Here is a 24153-nt window from a genome sequence, read left to right on the forward strand (position 1 = left end):
TGTGTTTACTTTAATTAAAGCAAACAGGATAGGGAGAAGAGAGGGGAAGAAAAAGCATACTGATTTTTTTCATACTGAAATCCACATAATAATGCTACAGCTTATCCATGAATTGTTTGAAATGACATCAAAGTATTCATCTCACTAATTTTATAAAAATTTTGGAAAGCTGTATTAAATGTGCTTTATTTTAAAGTTTCATCATTCATCCAAAACCCGTTATCTTTACAGTTTCATGTAGAAACTGTGTGTGGTGCTTTTGGAGCACCACATTTCTTTGGATTTTAATACTTGCACAATAATTACTCCACAGTAATTACACCCTCCCCTAACAATTATAATACAGCAATGGATTTCCAGTCATGGGTATGTCTTGCTGTAACAAAACTTTTAATTTACTTAAGGGGAGTAAGCAGCCTGCATGTTAAAGTTGTCAGAAGTATTACCAAGATAAGGAAGTGGACACTCTTCCTCCTTTATTTTGTCATTCTTTCACTTCCTCTATGATTTAATTTTCTGCAAGCATAAGCCTTTTTAAATTTTATGTCTCACACTTGTCAACTTACAAACTGCTGTTCCATCATTTTCACCATGACAAGTTAAGCTGTCATTTAGATTGTATCACCCAATGTTATTACATTTTTTTCTTCTTTGGATGCTTTATTCATTTAGTTTGGTATAAGGCATGACATTTTATCAGTTTATTGTTTTTTCAAAATATAGCATGATTGATAATTGGCTCTATCTTTTTTTTTGTAATCACTCCTCTCCTGGTTCGTCTCTATGCAAAACAACAGCATATGATAACATACACACATATTGGCACAGATTCTTTCCACAAGCTTCATTCTCCTGATAAGCAGAGAGAAGTGAAACTAAGCTCCATATGGCACAAACTCCTTCACCAAGATGTGCAGTCACTCATTCATCCTAGTGGCTCTGACCACATACCCCTCAATCCGTTAATGAACTTAAGTCATTTCAAAAGAAAGTCTGTCATCAGTGCGTCATTCTGTTGCACACACACCGTGTTGTGATTTAATCCACTTACTTGATAATTACAAATTAAAACAATTTTTGCTTTACCCCCTTCTCCAATTTCCACTATGTTTGCTGTTAATGCAAAATTGAACCTTGGCAGAGTGTTGATTTCTATAGTTACTTGGACGTGATGTGAGTTGGCATGGTGGTGAAATATCCTCATTTGTTGCTCTGTGCTCCCCTGAGTTGCTAATCCACAATACTGAATTTCTATCTCTCCATTCACTTCCATAGTGCAGCTACCAAAACAACACTTGTAGCACATAAAGGAACGTGAAAAAAATAGATTATGCCAATATAAAAAACAACAAGTCCAAGTACCCAGTGAGGAAATTAAATGACTCTTTTCTTATTGTTTTCCTATTTGAACTAGAAAGTGGATAACAACAACAACAATTATAAAGTTTATTTCTAAAGCACTTTTCAAAAGTGCTATAAAAGGCGCTTCACAAAATACAATTCCATACAATATAGAAGCAAATATAGCAAAATTAGAGAAATAAAACAAACAAAAAATGTAAAATTACACACACAGGAAAAATGCACTGACAAGAGGGACTTCAAAAAGTGGCCAAACATAGAGAGATAAAACAAAATGTAACAAGAACATTAAATCATTTTAACAGACATTATAAAAATATTTTACAAATAATAGTCTGTACAGGTGATCCAGCAGGTAGCATCTGCAGAAAACCTCCGCCAGGAAGAAACAGCATGATAGTATTGTCACAAACAAAATAACAAATTGCCTTTTGTTGTCCCATATGCATCTGTTTTAGTACTTTTAATTGAGATAACAGTATTATATTGAAATATATGTTTAGAGAAGAAGCCAAAGTAAGATTTAAAATACATTTTAATATTTTGTTGTTGCGAACAATTATTTTTATTTACATTAACTCTGTAAATATTACTAACTCTAACTGTAAATATTAACAGAACATAATAACCTTCATAAATAAATCTTTTTTGTAAACAAAATGGCATTTGCAACCAAAAAGGCAGTCATATCTCCTCTCAGACATCCCTTAATATGCCTAGGTAACCTAAAACATGGCATCTCTAGTCATCAGGTCCATCCATGAAGTTAGGCCGCCTGCCTCTGACAGAGTCCTGTCGGTAGCTAATGTTAGCGCTTGACCGGTGATGTTTGTGTGTCACACTTCAGTAGCTCCCCGTAGCCCATCGGCTAGCGCTAGTGATCTGTTTGTTGTGTGTCGCACTTAAATAGCTCCCCTGACGTCGGCAAATTTAAAGCCACCTCTTGCATAATTTATTGTGTGACTTGGTGCAAATATTTACCCGCCCCGTGGCAGGTAGACCTTCGAAATTAACTCGCCAAGGGAATATTTTAGGCGCATTTGGCGAGTGGCGACCGCTAGTTTACAGCACTGGCTGTATCTACTGTGTTGTGTTGGGTATTATAACAAAAGTGTTATTTTGGGAGCTGTTCTGCCACACTGTGAAAGTGACTGGAGAGACACAAATAGTGTATTCTGGGTTAGCAGTTCAGGGGAGCATGAAGCAACTAAAAACAATGTTTCATCATCATGTGGACTCATTTAATGTCCAGGAAACTATACAACAGAAGATTCTACCAAAATTCAATTTTGCTTTGAGATTTCTGACTTTGTGGATATTCGGCAGTAGTCATTTATTTCTTCCTTTTATGATATTCCGAGGGAGGGGGGTATTTTCTAATGATTTGTTTTCAAAACTCGACCACAGTCAAGTAATCCAAACTAACCTCAGTGTAACCTGACCCAAGAAGACTGCAAGCCCTGACTCTGAGGCACCACACATCCACTCTCACTGTCAACAGTTTGTGTACTCAACATCTTGGGGGAAATAGCTCTTCCATCAGAAGATTTAATATCGGCTCAATTAGAAGTGTGGTGTTTTAAGATTAAACTTGACTTTGTGTGTGTGTGGTGTAGGGGGCGGGGAAGCTGCTCTAAGAAAAGCTTGAACTCTAGCCTCCTTACCCTCTTGTCTCTCTACTCACCCACTTGCACACACACACACACACACACACACACACACACACACACACACACACACACACACACACACACACACACACACACACACACACACACACACACACAATCACAGCTATATTCAAACACACCCACCCTTCAGCAGATCCTTCCTCTCTAAAGTAAGAGGGGAAGTGAGGCTGAGGCTGAGTCACAGCCGGGGGGGTGAGGCGGAGGGTGGGACTCTGAGTCCAAGAACAATGAAGTGAAATCTCAGACTCTGGGTGTCACCCTCAGCATGTGACTCTGCTGCTCTGAGGATGACAGTGGACCACTGAGGCGGGAGCCCTTAGCTATGTGGACAGGAAACTAAGAGCATGTTAACACCGGCCATTTTTAGAGTGGCTTTATTCAAACTCAGGAGTGTGTACTCGTTTAGGCAGGTGAGAACAGCAGCTGTTTGCACTAAGTAACTGCAGCTCTCTGAGTCTCCAGCTCTCTGTTCTCTTATCCACTGTGGTGAGGTTTGTTGACAGTAAGAATATAATCCATCAAATACAGGAAATAAAACGCAACTTTTTTATTATTATTATTATAAGCAGCTCCTCATGCTGAGGGCAATGAACTGAGGGCAAACCACAGTCTGGACTGCTGCTCTGTTTCTTTATTGACTTTGACCTGGTATACGCCTGCAACAACCAAATGCCAAATTCAGTCAAAATCAATGCTAAAAAAAATCCTGGCAACAAACTGTTATTGATTAACTGCACCCCTATACAAGATGGAGAATTGGGCCAGTTACAACTATGACCACATAAGCCATGCTTTTGAAAACAGATGCAACTTTTTTTCAGCTGTTTTTCCAATGGTTTGTTCTCCTCCACACTAGCACCTTATGTTTTGAATGCAATGCGATTTCAAGTGTTTTCCTATGCACTCCAGACTCAACCTGTCTTTACTTTAACTGTGTCTCACAATATATGAGCAGCGTTTAGAGTGACATGGTCTGTCCAGCGAGTATATGCCAAGATGAACTGCATCGTCATTGCAGAACAGATTGTTAATCCTCTTCATCAAGCACACGCAGAGCAATCACTAGCTCATTTTCCCTTTTAGCTGGGGAATGATATAACACTTCTCACACTCCATTTGCTCTTACTCTTTGTTTTAAGTGAGATTCACAAGTGTGCTTCACATTTGAGCAAGAAAAGAACACATCCTATGTGATCACAGCAGGTTAACTATGGCACGATGATCATGTGACTTAGAAAAAAATGTAACAGGAAAATGAACAAATGAAGAAACATTTCCACTAAAATTCAGACCAAAGTAGATGTGGCTGCACCCACCTTTTGGAAAACACCTGGTGCTGTGGAAGGTGTATTCCAAAACTCAGCACCCATTTTTACTATTTGACATGCCAAATGTGACCACTAGAAGAGAATACAGCTTCCAAATGTTGGCTGGTTTAAGACAGAGATATAATTGACCAGGATTGTGCCTCAAAGCTTCAGGCCCACTGATCCATCTGGGACAGTGTGGGGGGTAACTAATTATTTTTAGTAGTTTAAACCACTGAACTGCCCACCTACATATTACACACATGTCTTTCTGAGACACACACGGGACAGCCAGGAGCTGAGCCTCTATTTTAGTGTCTTAACTCAGCGGTACGCTGCCAGAGACATGCTGGCTGCTTCAGGGTTCAAACCTGTGACTCTCTGGTTAGGGAATGGCTTCTGTAACCACCAGGCCACAACGCTCAACCAATTAACAACCAAGCTAAGTTTTCCATGGGTGGGACTCACTTTGTCAAGTTTGGATTCCAACTCACAGACATCCCCCTCCACTTCTTCAATGGTGGCTCTGTAGGGAGAAAAAAGAGACACATTTTGAATGAAATTTGGCAATTAGCTTACACTGTCAGTGTCAGCAACATTCAGATACAAACATAATGAGGCAAGACACACTGCGGACTGTCCTGCTTCATCACCTTATTCCCTCTCTCACCCACTTCCATCATTCCTGTGTCCACTTTACATGGTGTAGTCAGGCAAGAATGTTTTAAAATAAAAGAACAAAATGGTCTGTGTAATCCAATACACAGATATCACAGTTCTTTCAGTCAGTTATATCAACGATGTCAGCATTCGACATGACAGCACTCTTGTTGATCTACTGGAAAACGGAGGCAAGGAATGGAAAAAGAGGGAGAAAACACTCACATAGCTATAAACAAAAAAGATAATTATAAGGTTAAACGGAAAGACCAAGAAGATTCAATACCGCACATGTTCAACAAGTAATAACCGTGGATACAAATTCATGATAATACATAAATGGCACTGCTCTGGCACGCACATTCATACCCGCCATAAGAGCTGGCCAGATTGAGAGCTGCCATGCTGGGGAACGCTGCAGGTCCGAGTCAGATCTGGCGTTTTGCTCTTTAAAACGTGACAACGCACAGCCTGGTTCTCCACAGGAAAAGCAGCCTTAAAGCATCAGAGCACCACAGCGGGGTTGGAGGAAACTGGAATGACCTCACCCGACCAGAGGCTTGGTACAGTACCCTCCACAGATCTGGAGACGATAATATTTTACTCCAGCCTAGCAACCTGTAGCAAATGTATAGTAAGTACATATCAATGCTGCCTAAGTGGCTTATGAAAATCTCTCTAAAGCCACAACAAACAAGCGCAACCAATACATACTAATGCAATAAGGGGTCATTTTTAATTTTACTGGTTGCTTACTGACAGGACGGTCCTCTACAGCAATGACAATCTCCCTAGTCACTACAACACCTTAGCCATATAATGTACTCTCAAATTATGTTTGGACCAGGTCCACTGTTGTGTCACATGATGCTGCACTGTGTCAGTACTGATCATGGTCTGTTGGTGTACTTTACAAAAAAATAGCCAAATTTAAAGGACCAAGACAGGCACCATGAGATAATACAGAGCTAGTGAAAGAAAGATCTGGGTTGGCAAATGATTGAGACTCAGCTGAACACATGGAGATACTGGTAGAAGAAGTCCTATACTTCTTCTTCCTGTATCATCATGTGTTCAACTGAGTCTCAATATGGCCCTCCCCACTTCTGTAGTACAAAACATTTAATCCCTTTTTTCACACTGTATGACAGTACACACAAATTGTGTCTCTGCTGACTACAGTGCTTTGCTGTTGCTACCTCATGCTTATTCAAATCCAAGATGCCACTGTATTATGGCTACACCGTTACATCAAACAGAAAATATCTAGATGTCTTGTGCATCATTTTAAACACATTTCCCTGCAATTCCACATATTTGGTATTTTTAGAAACCTTGGGATCTCCACAAGAATTTACAATAAAGTTCTGTGGGTTGAACAAAGCCTGGCAATGCAACATGTATTTATAATGATAAAGTCACTGATGAAACAGGCAGAGTTGAGGTGGTCAACAATGACATGATGACATGTTGAAAAATATGCGTCCTGCATCCCTGACACATTAAAATCCAAAAGCATGCAGTAAATTCACCATCATGCGTCCAGGGGACGCACCCTATTTTTACCCTGATAATGCTAAAGCTGCGCCTTATCTCTCCTTCAGTGAGTGGGAACGTGAAGGAGGCAGATTCAAATCAGAGTGACTCAGCCAGTGAGGCCACGACTGCCACTGAACTAAAGACAGCGCACCGGGCCATTCTGGAGTTATAAAACAAGCACACCCCAAAAAAAATATGTGCAAGAAGCCACACGAGTCACAAAATGGATTATCTCTCCATAACTTCCAAGTCTGTGTAAGTGGGAGGCAGCAGCTTTTCACATCTTTTCAGCACGGCTGGGACTGAACTGACAGGTAAGCAGCTGAGCCGTTGTGTTTTGAATCAATGCAGGTCGGTGAACGAGAGGATGGAGGCTCCTGTTACAGTTCGGTTATTTGCTCACTGAGTGACTTGGTGCCCAGGAGCAATGCAGCTCTCCTGCAGGACCACTGAATGAACTAGTGACCGAATCATTTTAAAAGGATTAAAATGAACTGAATCGTTCAAATGAAAGCTAATTCCCACCCTGGTAAGAGCAGCCAAACAGAGTCGGTCAGAGCAGTGGAGCCACACTGTCTTGTAAATAACATTCTCAGATTTACGTTTACAACACTAATGGTGCAAAGAGTACTACAAATTTCTACTCAAGTGGAAGTTCTGTTTCTTTGCTGATATATGATACTTCAATAAAATAGAAGTACTGCAGTAAAAACTACTGAAGTAAAACTAAAAAGAAGGTCATTTAAGATGTTGTGAGAGTAAAAGTTAGAGTTACTATTTCAGAGCAGTAACTGTGTTAGGCGTGATCCTTTCCAGTTAAAAGGATCACACCTAACACAGACGAGGAGAGAAAATGCTTCAAACATCATGCTTTTAAAGGGGCATTACAGAAAATTGGCAAGGGCTGACTGAAGTGAGGAACCTCTAGATGGTGGTTCAGTCTACATGGGTCTCATGGTCTGGCCAATTCACTGATATTTCACTTTTTCCACATGTGGCACGTTGGGACTAATTGATCCTCACTTTGATCAGCCATCTGGAGTTTTCCATCATGCAGCTTTTATTGGAAATTAGGAAATGACAAAAAGTAGAACCAACAAAGTAGAAGCAGATTTCTCTTCTCATCTTTGCTGACTGGGCTGTATTGTGAAAGGTTTCACAATCTGTTACTGATTTGTTCTCTGTAATGGTGTGATTTAAAATGTAATGAAGTACAATACCCAAGGAAAAATTTTCTTAAGTAAAATTACTGACTGAAAAAAATACTCATGATTACACACAATTATAACCATATAACATGAAACACTTGAGATGGGCTTTCTTGTCAGACCAAGACCATTTCTGATGCTGTATTGTTTTTTTTGTTTTTTTTCCACTTCCGCCATCTAAGAATGCTGTCCCAATTTCATGTGACATCAACATGAGCTCTCAGCAAGAGAGCCTGGTAAAGGAGCAATAGCATCACTATGTCACTGTCTGGTGGAAAATTTGGGTTAGCTGCTTGTTACGGCAAATAAAAATCTTGGGGAAAATGAATAAAGTTTTAGGACTGGTCTCTTGGTTTGCTGGTAGCGTGCGTACTCGGTAAATGACACACCTTTTCTCATAGCAGTAACAACTGAATAAAGTTTATATATTATATATTCATAAATGGCTTGTCCTATTGAGTTTTGCTCACTGCTTATTTCTGTAAAGTAGCTTATACCTATATTGAAAAGTGCTATACAATTAAAAATTATTGTTATGTAATTCAGTTTATCTAGTAGACATTGCTTTAGTGCTGGGCGGTATGACCAAAAATGTATATCACGGTATTTTTCAAAATTATATCGGTTTCACGGTATATGACAGTATTTTCTTTTTTCATGCACGACTGGGTGTTAACTATATTTTCTAATGACTGAGAGAAGAACCATATTTTCTAATGATTGAGAGAAGAATTACGGCAGTAAATTAACTTAGAATGACCTATTTTACTGTCATGAGGAATGAAGTTGTCCACCCTAGTATTAATAATTAATACAGGTTTACATGGCAACACAAAATGATGCAAAGAGGTGGCACTCATGATTCTAATGAAGTGACGGAATCAGAATGCATGACAGTTGCAGTCAAAATACAGAACCTTTTTATTATGCAAATTTAAGGCCACTTGCATTAATATGCAGACTGATTTGACTGATTTAACAATATGTTAAATTATTATTATTATTTTTAAAATGTAAATTACCTATCAAACAGACCTAACAATTCAGCTACCAATGAATGAGCAGTAGTATGCTTGTGATAACATAGATTGAAAAATAAGCCGAAGTGACGCCACTTCTCTGAATAGACAATTTAAGCCAGTGTGCTGCTGTTAGCCAGTGAAAATAGAGCGGAGTGGGAACTCTTCGCTTTGTTACACAATCTATGTCAGTGCTGCTGTAGCCTGGAAATCTTCTTTGCCTTTGCTAGGCATATGTTCATATTCCACACAAAGCAGCATTTCATTAAAATCATGTCAGATTCTGCGATATTCCACGTTAAAAATAGATTCCATTTTTTTTTGGCTAATTCCGTGATTCCGTCCGGGATCGGTTGAAATCCATGTGTCTCATGCCCAATGCGTGAGACTTGAGAGCCCTGAATATGGACTTTGCTTCAAGTTGTTGAGGTAGGTATCACATTCAAACAAATAAATTGTAAACTAAAAGTATGCAACTTGCATTATTGCAGCCAAGGTGGTGAAGCAAATTGCTCGTGTTGCCTCCAGCGGCTACAACTTCAGCCTGACAACATTTGCAAAAGACCCTCGTTTGATCTGTCAGATTTTTTGAAGCCAAAGAACTTCCAAACAGCCGACACAGCTCCTCTTTTTGGTAAAAGTTCTTCAGCTTCATTTTCTGAGTCCCCCCCAGTGCAACAGTCCCCCCTCTAACGGTGTCCCGCGGCGCGTGCTGTTGCCAACGTTATGTACGCCACACACACACACACACACACACACACACACCGGTATTGGGGTATCTGAAAAATTCATATCATAAAAAAAAAATAAATAAATAACACCGGTATTCGGTACCAGTATACCGCATCCCTGTGTTTGTGTCAGTTATGGTTCTAGTGCAGACAGCAGTGTTAAAAAATAGCACTACACTGCTTTTATTTTGCAGAGAAATCAGAATATATTAGTCTCATTTTTCCAAGCGTTTTCCACATGTAGTGGTGATTACACTTTTGTCTGTGGTAGCATAAAAGTGCTGAATAAATCCAGAGGACACACTGAACTGTGAGTGATTCACAGCAGTATGGCTTGTGCAATTTATAGGGACTGCGGACTGTGTGATTACATAAAAAAGGCAGGGAGAAAAGAGCAGGTGTTGTTGACACTCAGCAGTGAAAGCTCATTTCACATTTCACCACTCCACACATCCTAGCACAGCTCTCCATCAGAGTAATGAGGCTCCGATAGGAATCAGGAAGGGTCTGAATTAGTGTTAGAGGGGAAGACAGGCTCATTACTCTACGGGATGTTTAGTTTCATCATGATGAAACGCACGCTACCAAGGGCGAGTTAGGCATGAGCCAACACAGCAAGAGACAAAAGATGAAAGAGTTTCCATATGAGTGTGTATGCCTGTTTATACAGATATGTGTGTATGCATGCTACTGTGTGTAAGAGTATGGGTGAGTTTGCATCTCTGCATTTACATGTGTAAGCATGTGTGTTATGTGCGTCATCTTGTGGGTGGATGGTTGCAGTGTACGGCATGGGGATTAAGAATGACAGCCAGCGTAGCAGCGGGTGGGCCCTTGCCAAACCCACTCCAGCTGTTTCAGTCCCTGTCTGGTCTCATACTGACGGGGTCCAACATCTGGTCACTTTCAGGGAAAAACAAGACGCAGCCTGAACTAGCAGAGAGCTGTCAGCAACCAGGGAGAGGGTACTGGGTTGAGTTACAGAGTAGAGTTACAGGGGATTCTATCTACCATCTATCTCAGTGGCTGTCACACCATAACTTTTTGTTTGAGGTATGAACATTCATTCTAACGTGCTGAAAAATTACATGTTCTACTCAACTATTGGTTCTTTCATAAGATATTTACCCACAAGCGATTTTTGATAAGGAATCATAAGTAATTAGGATGATGACAAAGCAATTGAAGGCAGAAAAGATAACAACTAGGACAGTACAAGTTTACTTTACTGTCATGCAACCTTTTAAACCAGAAAAAACAACTGTCCAGTCATTCTTGTACCACATGTGTCTGCATGTACTGTCAAGCTCCAAGTTGTCAGAGGGTCTGTAGCAACATCACCAAGACAGATTCTTATACATTCATTGTACTTGTACTTGGTGAATAAAATGAGTCCGATAGAATCCATATGTTCCCTGCATAAGCATCTCATCTAAGCTGTTCATTTTGTGCTTCATCAGCAAGGAGCAATGCTGACCTAAACACAAACTTGGGGTGTTTGGACATGTTCCTAGAAAACAGTGCAACATGGAGACAGCATTAAGGAACCTCCAGCAGAAATCCTAGGCACAGAGAAAGTCTCAGTGTTGGATGCAGCCGCAGCAAGTTTCAAATGACAAACCACTGGATGGGTAGGCTTTGAAAAAAAGCCAATTACACTGTGGGAAACAAATGCAAGGTTATCTAAACAGTGCTGAACTAAATGTGGGAGCGTAGACTGGTGTAGAGATTGTTGTTGTTGTAGCAGCTTGCAAAATTACCACCCATCGTCAGCCAGATTCTGGTACATTTTGGCTCTGGCAATTTTGTCTACTCCATCAAACACTTAGGCAGAAAGTAACCAATAGTCCTTTGGAGATCCAGTTCTACAGTAAAAATCAAAATGCATGCTGTTGTAATTTGTAGGGAAATCCAGGTTTCAGCCACAATGTTTGCAAACAGCAGTCTAAATGAAGTGTCCCTGATCAATATTGAATCCCTATCAGTGTAAGTGTCCTGCTCTGCTCCTCAGCCTGTGCTCTATCTTGGCTGGTTTCCTACCATGGTTGGCAGCTTTGAAATAGGTCAGTGTTGATCAGGTGCTGTCTGAGCTGAGCTAAACAGAGCAGGGAAAGAGCCGTCACTGTACCGATCAAGGGTTAGTCATGAAATGCAAGTCCAGGCATCAACTACACCCCCCTGTTGATACTTTGTCTTGTTTCACATCAGCAAATGTGGTCTTTGTAGCTGTGGGACGCCAGAATGAGCCTGATGATAGTACAATGGTCCTGAATATACCAAATACGTTATGGTAAGTGTCCACTTTATACAATATACATACTATCATACCTGCTGTCACTTAAGTCTAGGTCTCATTAGGTGATTGAAATCTGGGCTTGTCAGGGCTGGGAACAAGGACACTAGTGCCTGGTCAGGCCACTGCAGTGTGAAGAAATCTTGAGAGCAACACTGGGTGATAGCCAATGGAAGCTCAGATTCTAGGAGAATAAAAAAAAAAAAACGAACTGGAGGACAAGTCGCATTCAACAATGTTGTCTCACATAGACAGTTTACATTCTTCCCAACTCCCCTTGGCCAACCACTGATAAGTTTCTGTGTAATTTTGTTTTGAGGAAGAAATGGACCTGAATCTATCCTTGTGAGAATACAATTATAAATTAAGCAAAGCATGTCTCATACAAAACTTTCTGTCATGGTTGGGCAAGACCTGCTCAGCTTTGCATTCTGACCTAGGCTTAAACATGTATTGCCTTAGATCAGATCGCTCCCATGCATGCCTTCAACTCAACTCATCCCTTTCTTATCAATACTTGTTTTTAACTGGGTTTACCATCCCTTTAAAAGTGGTAAACCCAGTAAAAAACTATTCTTGGGTACCATTGCCATCATGCACCAAGATTTCCTAAAATTCAATAACTGTAATAAAATGAAATTTTAAGGACTGCATTTTGCACAGTGATACTTTCCAGTAGGGCTGGGTGAGCTTTAGTTCCCCTTGTAGGGTAACAATATGGTCTGGACCTTAGTAAGACCAACCAACTGTTCAGCAAAGTGAAAATATACTGCTTATTGGAGCTGAAACAGCTACAGGTCTTACTAGATCTGCAATAATATGCTAGCAAATGATCTCATAGCTAACATTACACTCTTGCTAAAAAGGCCTCTCTCTGCATAGGAAGAAATTCAGATTCTTACGCTTCCATGTTTTCTACACTCAGAGAAGACACTAAAAAATAAATAAATAAATAAATAAATACGTATTTCACGTTTGCCGTTGCTTTAAATCTTCTCTATTGAAAGGTGGTCTCTGGTAATAGTTTTACTGCTGATTACTGCTTACAGCATAGGAACAATATTAAATAACATCCTAATTGCAGGGTTCAATTTTATGAGATTTTGCTTGCAAGCCATACGCACTAAAATGAAATGAGAACTTTGGCAGACACAGGGAGGGCAGAAACAGGGTCAAAAGCAATAAAGAGCTTAATTTTCTCTCCTGGACAAAGAGGAACACTGGTCAAAATCTAAATAACAGGTTATAAGTTCTGTTTGCATCTTTGCCAGCAGCTACAGGCAAATGCCATTTCTTTGATGATTCACCAAGAATTATGACATCGTTATGTTGGTGTCTGGCATCAAGATGAAATAGCCTATTCTTACATTTTTCTATGTTTATATTTCAGGCATTTAGCTGGTGCTCACATTCACAGCAAACTGCAGCAAGCATAACAGGAGAATAGGTCTTCATTCCTATCTCAACAACAACCAATAATAAGGAGTGCAAGGACCAAGGCCTTTATAGAGGAGTAAGTCCTAAATCGGTGTTCCCTGGAAGACATGGGTCTGACCTTAAGGAAAAACATTCATGGGGATTAAGGGAATTACACTGAGATTAGCCCTACAGCAAACTCAACACAATAATACCTGAACTAATCAATCAATGAAAAACTCTCCAAAAGATTAACCTAGCATATGCTTGCCAGCGTCCCTGCACAGATCTATCAAGTTTAATGAATATCACCGAATAGTTTTATATTTCCAAATAGCTGTCGTGGGCAACAGATGTGTAAAAGCTTAACCGACAGTTAAACACTACTTCACAGTGCAAGTAACTACTATAAAAGGGAAAAATCAGCTGCTCATATTGTTGGCAAGTTATGAAAACACAGAATACAGATGGGGAGAGTGAAGTGTATGGGGAATATTCTTCAATCCCACAAAGAAATGGTGTAACCAAAATGTGTAATTCTTCATTTTTTTCCTCTTTGTCATCTATGGGTGTAGAAATCATCATGGAACTGCAAGTCCTTTCTATATAGAGAGAGGCCCATTGAATGACTTCTCCTGAGTCAAGCAATCAGTTTTGCCAGGGGCTCAGGGAGGGATTAGAAGCTTCCTTCACACATAAGAGTAGGGGCAATCCAATCAGGACACAACCTCAGGTTTTACTCCTCCTGCCCTGTTTGATTGACTCTTCAGCTGCAACGGCTCTCCTGCACCAGGCTCAACTGGCAAAATTTGCCAGTGGAAAAAGTGAAAATTGACTTGAAATAAGTGAAAATTAGCTAGAAATAAGAAACAAATTTTGCCAATGAAACAAGCAAATTTTCACTTGTTTCAAGCAAATTTTCACTTGAAACAAGAGACAATTGTCTAAAAACAAGTTACTTCTGAGGTGATCACATCTTATTTTAAGTGTAATGAGATATTTTGACTAGGAATAAGACATTTTTGACTTGAAATAAGACAAATAATCTTGGTAAGATTTTGAGTTTTTGCAGTGTTTAGCTAGTGATGGTGTCAGACATGGACCATCTCACTTAAACTCTTTAAAAACATGCCTAGCTATGAATAATTTGCTATCATCTTTGCAGGACTACTAAAACTCATTGTTATTTCATTTCCAACAAGGGAATATTTTCCTCTTTGCTGGAGAGTTGACTTATGACAATATTGTTACCCTACAAGGGGAGTAAAAGCCCACCCAGCCCTGCTGGAATATACTTCTATAGAAAATGCAGCTCCTAAAACTCTATTTTATTACAGTTATTGACTTTTAGGTGCTCTCTAATCTTGGTGGATGAAGATAGTACTCATGAATAATACTAAATAAGAAAAGCCCATTTCACTTGGTTTACCATCCATTGCCCTTCATCAAGTCACTTGATCACTAACTGCCCCTGTGTAGCTGCTCATTGGTCAACAGTTGAAGACTGGTTGTAGTGTGCTGGGCCTAGGTGCTAATATGTTGAGCTGAAGGAATGTGAAGCAGGGTGATGATGGAAAAGAGCAGGGATGCCCAGTAAACTTCCCCTGGATAAATATGTTAAAAAAAAGTTTGTTTTTTAATCACGTAACTTGGGCCTATGTGGTGGACTTGTGAAAGTGCTGACAGAGGAAAAGAAAAGGAGGGGCTCAGGCAGTATGAAAATCTGGGCCGTTGCTTCACAGCTCTGACCTTGGAGCGTGCCCAACCTGAGTCTGGATAATAAGCAGAGAAAGCAGGAGAGTGATAGAGACTATTTTATTTCTAACACACCTTTGTTTTCCTTGGAGAGTGAAACAACACAGACCACCATAAAACATAGCATCCATGCGTCGCAAAAATAAAACATAATGCGCTTCTCTCTGTTGTACAAATCCCAGCCCCTTCATACAACATACAGGAAGAAAAGACAAAGAGACTCTTTGATGAGGGGGAGATTCACAGAAACACCAGCAGTGCTCAGCCTAGCAATTCATCTGATATAACTGAACCACAACACTCCTCCTACCACAGTTCACCTCATCCAAGAGGTGCAGCTGGACTAAGCATGTGCCAGTGGTTTCCAAACTGGGGTCCAAGGACACCCAGGGGTCTCAAAAGGATTACAGTTGTTTTTCTGGAAAAATGTTGATTAGTTCGATTTCACTTTTGAAAAAGTTTGGGAACACCATTTCTGTTCTTAAACCACTGATTTAAGAACAGACTGTCTGCCTTCCCTGAATCATGCATTATTTACACAGTGCTTTTGAGCTTCATGTACTAGCCAGAGCAACATCTCTTGCAAGAGTGCCAACCTCCAAGACTTTTCTCTTTGTCTTCATGTTCTCTTTTAGAGGTTGAACACCATAAATGTGTTGCCTCATCTCTAATAGTATGTGACACAGATGTTTCGTATGGCAAAACCATAGACAGACATGGTGTAAAAAGCGCCAAAACACTTTAATTAGATTGGCTGCTGTCACAATAGGTATGGAGGATAGTGGGGGGCACATTATTCAAGCTTACTTACTGGCCACCTGGTTGGTGACCCTAATTTATTCACCCACCACAATCAAAATTTACAAGGAGGACAAAGCCTCATATTTAGCTAAATTTCACTTATTTTATGTGGACTGTTTGCCAAATTTCTATCTCCAATCTTGATTAAATCTTGCATGATTCCTTGGCCCATCAATACCAGCAGAACATCTTAGGAATCTACAGGCCAAGCAAGGGCACACATGCTTCAGTACTTACATGACAAGGTCTTTCAGACTTTGTACAACAAAGCACACTGCATGTAAAGGGACACCTTTATGTTTACTAAGTGAGATATCAACAACCTTTAAGTCGTCTTAACCCAAGCTCTCAAGAACTGATAGTGGAGAGTGTAAGCCAAGCAACAATGCCTTGTTGCCAGTTCATAAGTAGCTCTACAAAGAAAGCTCTGCCAACTGTCTTTGCTGTTTAGACTCAAACATAACAATATGGTACTGCAGCTGCACAAGAAAAGAAACTGTTTGTATTTCTCTGTTGATACAACAGAAAAATGTGCAACACAGTTCAGTTGTTTGACCTACACCTGACCTGAATTTTTGGGAAACCAGCTCAAGATTGAGAGTAAAAGCAGTTGCTCCGTACAAGGATACTGGATTTTTTGGGAGAGGCACAGGAGGAGACCACTGAACGACCACACAAAATCATTTTCATGCTCCATGTCAGTCAGAGTGGAGACTTTCTGAATACTTTCTGAACCCTGAAAGGCTGAAAAACAATGGGAGATTTAGCCATGAAACATTTTTCCTCAACAAAGCCATTTTTCTTATACTTCTGCTAAGCACACCCAAAGTGCAGGGTGGGCCTGTTTTTCTATGCTCACAAACACTTCCACATTCTCAATATAGTGTTGCAATGTTATCGCATATTGCATTATGGCGTCAAGAAGCTTGCATCTCTCAACAGCCCATACAGTGAGATAAGTGGGCGATGGATGACGAGCAGGCAGCTTGGAAACTGCAGGTATTCTGCTGTTTGTGCAAGGGGATCCTGACTAAACATCAGGTATCTGACTGCTGCGATCTAAAAATAAAGGAGCAGTTGCCGCCAAAACACCAGACGGGCAAGGAGAGGTTATCTAGGAAAGATGTAATCAGCTTGCTATCTCCTAGCATAAAACTCCACTCTGTTAGATGGGACAACAGTTATATGCCATTTGGTCTTGTAGTATCATGAGCAAGAGAGATTTTTTTTTTTTTTTTTTTTTTTTTTTTAAAAAGGTGGCCACAAATGGGAACTGAACCCTCACTGCTGCAAGTGTTAACACCAAAGTCTCATCTTTGAATTAAAGCTGAAATCCCAAACCCTGACTGTATGAGGATATAATCACACCTAAAGACAGTTTTCTTTAAAAAAGTTTTCTTTAAAAAAGTTGACTTCATGTAGTTGTTTGGTTAACCTTCCTAGTGGCAATTTCTAGTGACCCAGTTCTTGTATACAAAAGTTGCACAGAATCACAAACACCTCATTAATTGAGTAGAGTTGAGGTAATCTCTCATGCTTCAAAGTTAGAAATTTGGCAGTGGCAGGAGTCAAAACAAAAACGGGTTCCAGTCCTGCAAGCAAAACATGATGAAATTTTCTCTGCTCTTTGCTTTAGTTTACTTCCTCTAGTGCTCACACCAGGTAAGAGCACATGAGTAAATAGCTGAATATGAGCCATCAGTCTGGACTGTGGTCTGCCCTGATTTCAGTCTGTTACGCTAGGCTTTCTAGGCATGGATAACAGCTGGCTTCACATCAACATCCAACTCTTTATACCAATAAAACCTTGCTTTCTGGGGTCAGGTCCTGTTTTTGGTTCACAGAATATTTTCACCACCACACAAATAGAACTAGAAGAGTTAACACTTCAGTGTTCAGACAAGCATGCCTGGACCACTACATCCAAATTACTGTGCATGCACATTTTTACCCTGGAACCTTTTGCAGCCCAAGTTTAAAAAAGGTCTGGTTCTGTTCATGTTTGGTGGTTGTGTTCAATGTGTTGCACTTTCCTACATATCACCTATGGGTAAGAGAACAAAATTATTTAGTTTTGTATATTTGACAGAATTCAAGTTGTTATATTCAGCAGTTGTATTGAATATCTAGTTTTGAGCTTTGATTGTTCTGTTGGTTTATAAATATTCTGCAAACTTTGAATTTGCTTTTGTTTCTCTGTTAAACTATGTTTACAACTGATATTGTGATAGCTGACTATATATACCAAGTGTTTATACACATTTGCTCTATATGGTTCAAATACAGGACACACCACTATACAATTTGGCAAAAACGGAAGCCATTTCAGAACTTGCGGCTTTGGCTTTGGCTTTGGCTTTGGCTTCGTTTCAGATCTGGCAACACACTACATGCAGGGCCAGAAGAACAGGCTGCACTGAAGCAAATGGCTGCATATGTGATCCAACCCTTATCATCCAAATGGACAGAACAGAGCCTCATCTGGTGTATCTGAGTTATTACAGGAGTGTCAACCTCAACCCACTGACCAATACAGGACCAATCACAACCAACACATTTGCTGACCTCTACTTCACAGCCAGCTGAGAAGCTGCTGTGATCTATGACAAGACAGCAAAGTCCTCCCTCTTAGACAGGGCCAGTGTAGGAGGAATATATTCCAGAAGGAAAGTAAAAGGAAACAGCAGCATATGATTACTAGCTTTGTCACTGAATGAAGCAACACAAATTGAGGAACTGAGACATCCTGGGTTTAGTGCCATTTGGGTGTGAGGGTGAAGCTGGGGCTATATAAAGAGACATGTGGTATGAAAGAGACGATGGCCCAAGAAGAAGAAGAAAAAAAGTCTTGTCTGGTAAACCACATCAATGAGAGAGAGGCCAAGTCAGCATCACTGAGGGAATGTTTGGATCCTAGTTTTCTTTCAGTTGACCAAGATCACGCAAAGGGATGCTGATTCTCAGTTTTCATCAGACACAACTTTACATTACACACCGAGAGTAGACTCACCTGCTTAGGTTACCTTTACTTAAGTGAATTAAGTTCTTCAATGTTCTATACAGTATAAACAGGTTTTAGGTTAGGTAATGTTTTTTTTTTTTACTTAAATACCAACCCTAAGCTTTGTATCCAAAAAAATGTATACTACTATGATACCACAACAAACAGGAGGAAACGTCAAGCAGCATGTTACTATGATAACTGATGTTCACTGCATTGAACTGCATGGCAGATTTAAGTATGATGGACCTCAGTAATGTATGATAAGACTGCGCAGCCCTTCAGCTACATTATTTTAAGAGCATGACTTGAATTCTTACACTGCCAACGAGTGCTAGGGCCAAAGCTTTGAATAAATTACTTGGGCCCCACCTTGACTTGAAGCGCTGACTACACACTAATACCTCATGTAAACGTGGACACGAGTGATTCCTTTGCAATGATTCATTGAGGAGGGCACCGCCTCTCAGCTCTGCATGGATGCTGGCAGTGGGCCAGTGGGCTGTGTGTGTTACGCATGTGGGAGTGAGGTAGTTTAACAGGTTCGTCATCCATTCTCACAACACAATGGAGTCCTCTGTGGGCCCGTGGCATCAACATCAGCACTTCAAAGGCATTAAGCAAGACTCAAAGCCCATCTGCTCTTCCTGACAGCTTTTGAGGAAGTTTATGTCCACTTGGACCTTCAGACACAACAAGTTCTTGCAGGGAGTTTTCAAGGACACATAATAACCGGCTGTAATACTCACTGTGCACTGACATTTAAAGAATCTTTCAGTAATTTAGAACTCAATCACCATGTTATAAACACAATGTAATCAGGAATTTGTTTCCTCCCTCTCAAACAAACATGCTTTTACAGATTTCCCCGGAGGGGTGTGACGGCAGGAGAGCAGCCGCAATATTCTGCCTTTTCCGTCCCACTGGGAAATATCTTCTAATGTTAATGATGTGTTTTGGGATTGTAAACTTAACAGGTCATCTGATTTTACTGTATCAACAATCTATGACAGGAAGTGATGTTGACCACTGATGATTCTTTTTGTGACCAAGACCTGATGAAAAACGATGGGTACTACTTACTGTAAAATATTGCATGTACACTGAAGGCAGCGTAAAACTTTCTCCTTTTCTGTAATTCCTTGTAAGCTACTTCACTCCAGTCTCTCCTCTTGTTCAGTGGCAAGGAACCCACGGGGCTTCAATGTTTTGCTCAAGGGCACTTAAACAGGACCGCACATAATGATTGTTGTGTGAACAAGTCTTAGTGATATTTCTGCCTCTGCTTACTCTTTTAATACATGAGTAGCAGAATATACAGTTTGCTTTGCTGTTTATAATTTATGTTTTGATGCCTGCCATAAAGAAAAATGCTCAGCAAGGATGAATCATGTTTATTCCACTAAACTGAAATGAAAGATGAGGTGGCGGCTGGACTAAAGAAGGCCCACTTTGGCTCTCTGGCTGTGAATGTGAATGTAAAAGTGAAGATTGGGTTGAGCTTTGCTGCTGTGACGTGGATCCTGTAATTGTTAGAGAGCGGGGCAGTGTTGATATGGGGGAGGGGGGTCCTGCTGTGGTAAAAGCCACCATTAGATGCACGCTCCTAAAGAATAACAACAAGATGAAGTCATTACTTAAAGATAAACACTTACAAAGGCACTTGGGAAATTCTCTCTCTCTCCCTGTTGTTCTAATTAGTCAACACTGACGAATTTGTTTTCCCATACTGTTCACAAGTTTTGAGATAAAAACAAAGACCCAGCAGAACATAGGAGTGATGAAACAACAAATGAAAGAGTCATAGCAGCTGAAAGTCTCTAAAGTTCCTACCTTGTATGATGGTAAACATTAATATACCACTGCAGAATTTAGGGATGCACAATAATATCAGCATGACATCAGTATCAGCCAATATTGGCTTTAGAAATGAAATATCAAAATCGGTCTGAAATGAAGATTTTTGCCAATATCACGTTTTGATATGTGAAATAGGTCCAATCTGCCCTGGTTGTGGCAACTGTCAGGATTTTCTCAGGGAGAGCATCATCCAAGCCTGTTTCAGTAGGATGAATTTTACAGTTCTGTTTGAAAGAAAATGTTAATTATGAATAAATTTGGCACGTTTACATAACCTAAGTTGGAGTAGCTTTCTTATTTTGCCCAGTGAATGTGTACATTTTGAATAGAATTCTATTTTATGTCTGCATCTGCCAGTGGGCTTTCATAATAAAAGCAGGCATAACAAAATGTTAATTTCACTGCAGGAGAGACTTGATGGTCTATACAATTAGGTGGGGAAAAAATTACCTTCACTTCCTAGATTAGTGGTCTTGCTGGTTTTCATTGTAGGCACTGAACCATGGACTACTGTACACCTAGGAGGCAGGTCAGTGTGATTAAGTAGCTGGTAGGATAGAAAAGCAGCCAGTACTTCTGCACGTGAAGACCACAGTTCCAGAAATTTAAAAAAAAAAAAAAAAAAAAAAAAAAGTGCTAAGGAGTGACAGAGGAGTTGTTGTGTTTTTTTTTTTCTAATGAGTGCAAAATCAGAGTGAGCAGAGGAGCAAGTTGTACAAGAGAATTATGCTTCACTCAGGAAAGGGTTATGCGCAAAAACCCAGGTCTTTCATAGTGCTGGGACAGTAAGCTTTCTACAGTAAGTCTGCACAATGGACTATGTCCTTTCTAGCCACACCCTTTGACTCTCCGTCCATCCCCATACCACCGCTCAGTGTTACTGCACAGCGACACGCCCTCAATCGGGGAAGGAAATCGCCCCCCCCCCCCCCCCCCCCCCCCCCCCAACTCGACCAGAAGAAGCAGCTGGTTCATTCCAAAGTTCACCAACTACTTTCAGACTTTTACCAGCTGGGTGTGTTTTAGAATAAAATCCATAACAAATAGGTACTACATAGTGACATATAAATGCAATGCCACTGTGCTCAGCAGCAGTGTCTCTGTCAGTCTTCAGTTTTCCCCTCCTGTTTAACTGCCATTACTAATTGCCATTAAAAGGAAACAGACCGCAGCTCCATTAAATTAACCTGAAGCAAACCAAGCATGCCAACAAGCCCACAGCTGAACTCCCACGGGGAACTAATTTAGATCTGTTTTATCAGAGCTCCTCATCAGGCTTTGTGCTGTGTATTAGAGACTGCCAGTGATCTGCCAGTTACTTCTGGTAAGCAGCTACTGGGACCGTTCATCCTATGACTTCATATCATGGCACTTCGCCAAGTGCAGTGTGAGCAAAACCAATTAGGGCCAGTGATCATGTAAGCATGGTTATGAGAAGACTGAAGACAAGGAGAGATTTTTTTGGCTAATTGCAGAAATGAGCTCAGACAGGGACAGTATATGTCTAATTGGGGTGGGTATAAAAATGTAGAAACCTGTCTCCTATATGTTTAATGTTTTGGAAAAAATGGGATGATTGTTCATTGTGTGGCCTATTTAGGGCCAGTTATTGGAAACCCTCCATTCCAACACCTTTCAAAGCTATTGTGAAGAGGTATACTACAGTAAACTAAAGTCTACTATCAATGCAGTTCTCTGACAACATTTAGAACGCATTGCCAAATTATAAAACAAACCATATCCTGCAGATACTTCTCCTACTTTGGTTACATTGTAAGAAAGTTTTGTTGAAGACCTACTTAATGGGTAAAACAGACAAACACTTATCCTTAGTTCTGTGGAGCGAAGCCATGATCCTCTGAAGGGAATTTTCAAATCACATACTTGAAAAGGAGCCAGGAAAGCTCTTGAAGCTGAGTCTAATGTCTATTCTCAAGTGGAAAACTAGGCTACTAGGGTTTAATGCCAAAAATACATAATTTTTGCACCAGCACATCTCTCCTCTTCGCTGAGAGCAATGTCGACAACCACAGACAGCTTCCCATCTAAAATGGGGATGAGAGAGGAAAAAAATGTGGGGTGTGCCAAATTACCACTTGAAAACAACCCTCTCCACATTTGGGGGCTCCATATTCTCTGGCACAAAGTTGAAAGCAAACACCAAAATGGAAACAGATGTCGAGTGAGTGAGAGTTATTCCACACACTGGTACATATTCCGTGTTTTCATCCATTCTCTCTTTCTCTCTCTTGCTCTGTCCTCTTCTCCGGCCAAAGATAACATGAGGGGGGTTGGAAAAATGAGAGTAAAGCGATGGTGGTCAAAGTGGAAAACTGTGTTGTTGTTGTAAGAGACTCTGGTCAGTCCCAACCCACGGTGCGCTGCAGCAACCTTTGAGGTCGGATGATGTTGACAGATGACTTTCCCAAGGGGCAAAGGTCACTAAAATCATGGATAGGGATGGTGCTTTATGCTTTGCTTCGTCAGCTGGCTGCTGAGGCGTCTGGGAACCAGTTTCCTGACAGACTACCACAATTACATAGAGAATGTTCAAAATAATATTCAGGTGGCTTGAAAATGTGAGGAAAAAAAAACAGTGATGTCTGTCATCTTGGTACTTACAGACAAGGAGAGCATAATATTGACCACAAAAAGAAAACGTGATTGCTTCTGTGGAATACTACGATTGTGAAAGGAACTTTGATACAAGTTTTGAATCCTTGTTCAGCACTTACATCAATGTTGGAATATATCTAAGACCAGCTGCCTTTCTCCCAAAGATAAAACTGCATTTGCAAACTGCAAATGCAGCAATCTCAGTTCCCTATAGCAATTACACACAATAGGACCATCTTTACAGTGAACAGGCTATATGTGTGATGTGACAGAATGATCACCAACTAGATCCCTCTTTACCACAAGAGTAGGAATAATAATATAGCCATGCTTTACAGGAATAGTGGAATGAGTCTTGAGCCAATCATATTGCTTGGCTGAGTATAGGCATTGATTAAAGTGATATAATGACTGGGGTCGTTGTTGCCAATTTCACTTGTTGTCTTGTTTTAACAGCATGAAGCCAGGGCCTTCCAGAGAATGCACAGCGTGTACGTCACCAGAATATTTATACCAGCCATCTTTTTTACTTTAGGCACAGCTGACTGGGAGGTTTTCTTTGTTCATCCCGCGAGACTGATTCTAAAGGAAATGTTCTCATTAAAAACAATAATAATAAAAAAAGAACTGTTCCATTTTCCTGCAAACAACTTTCTAACATCTGTTCCTAGTTTTGAGAGAGAGGATGCAGCAGGGGAGGGAGTGGAGAGCAAGGAGGAAGGAGGCCAGCACTTTCTGAATTATTTGGAAAAGACAAGCAACCCAGGAGGGCTTGAGAGTCGCCACTTCCTCTAATGCAAAGTCAAAGCTCTACGAATTGAGAGAACTGGGTTGAGAGTAATGTTAAAGGGGTAGTTATCCCATTTTTAAAAATTTGATACTATTTCACCTCCC

At 40.3% G+C, this 24153-nt stretch overlaps 1 protein-coding gene across 3 annotated transcripts in view; it reads right to left on the bottom strand.

Annotated features, from left to right (window-relative positions):
- Nucleotides 1–24153, bottom strand: part of LOC115357508 (arf-GAP with coiled-coil, ANK repeat and PH domain-containing protein 2) — a 67940-nt gene that overhangs the window by 42021 nt on the left and 1766 nt on the right. For all 3 annotated transcript variants that reach the window (XM_030048990.1, XM_030048991.1, XM_030048989.1), the window contains exon 2: nt 4829–4886. In XM_030048990.1, the coding sequence (XP_029904850.1) occupies nt 4829–4886 (58 nt within the window). The remainder of the gene's footprint in view (nt 1–4828; nt 4887–24153) is intronic.

This window comes from Myripristis murdjan, chromosome 4 (assembly GCF_902150065.1).
Source record: "Myripristis murdjan chromosome 4, fMyrMur1.1, whole genome shotgun sequence".
In the NCBI taxonomy this organism is placed as follows: domain Eukaryota; kingdom Metazoa; phylum Chordata; class Actinopteri; order Holocentriformes; family Holocentridae; genus Myripristis; species Myripristis murdjan.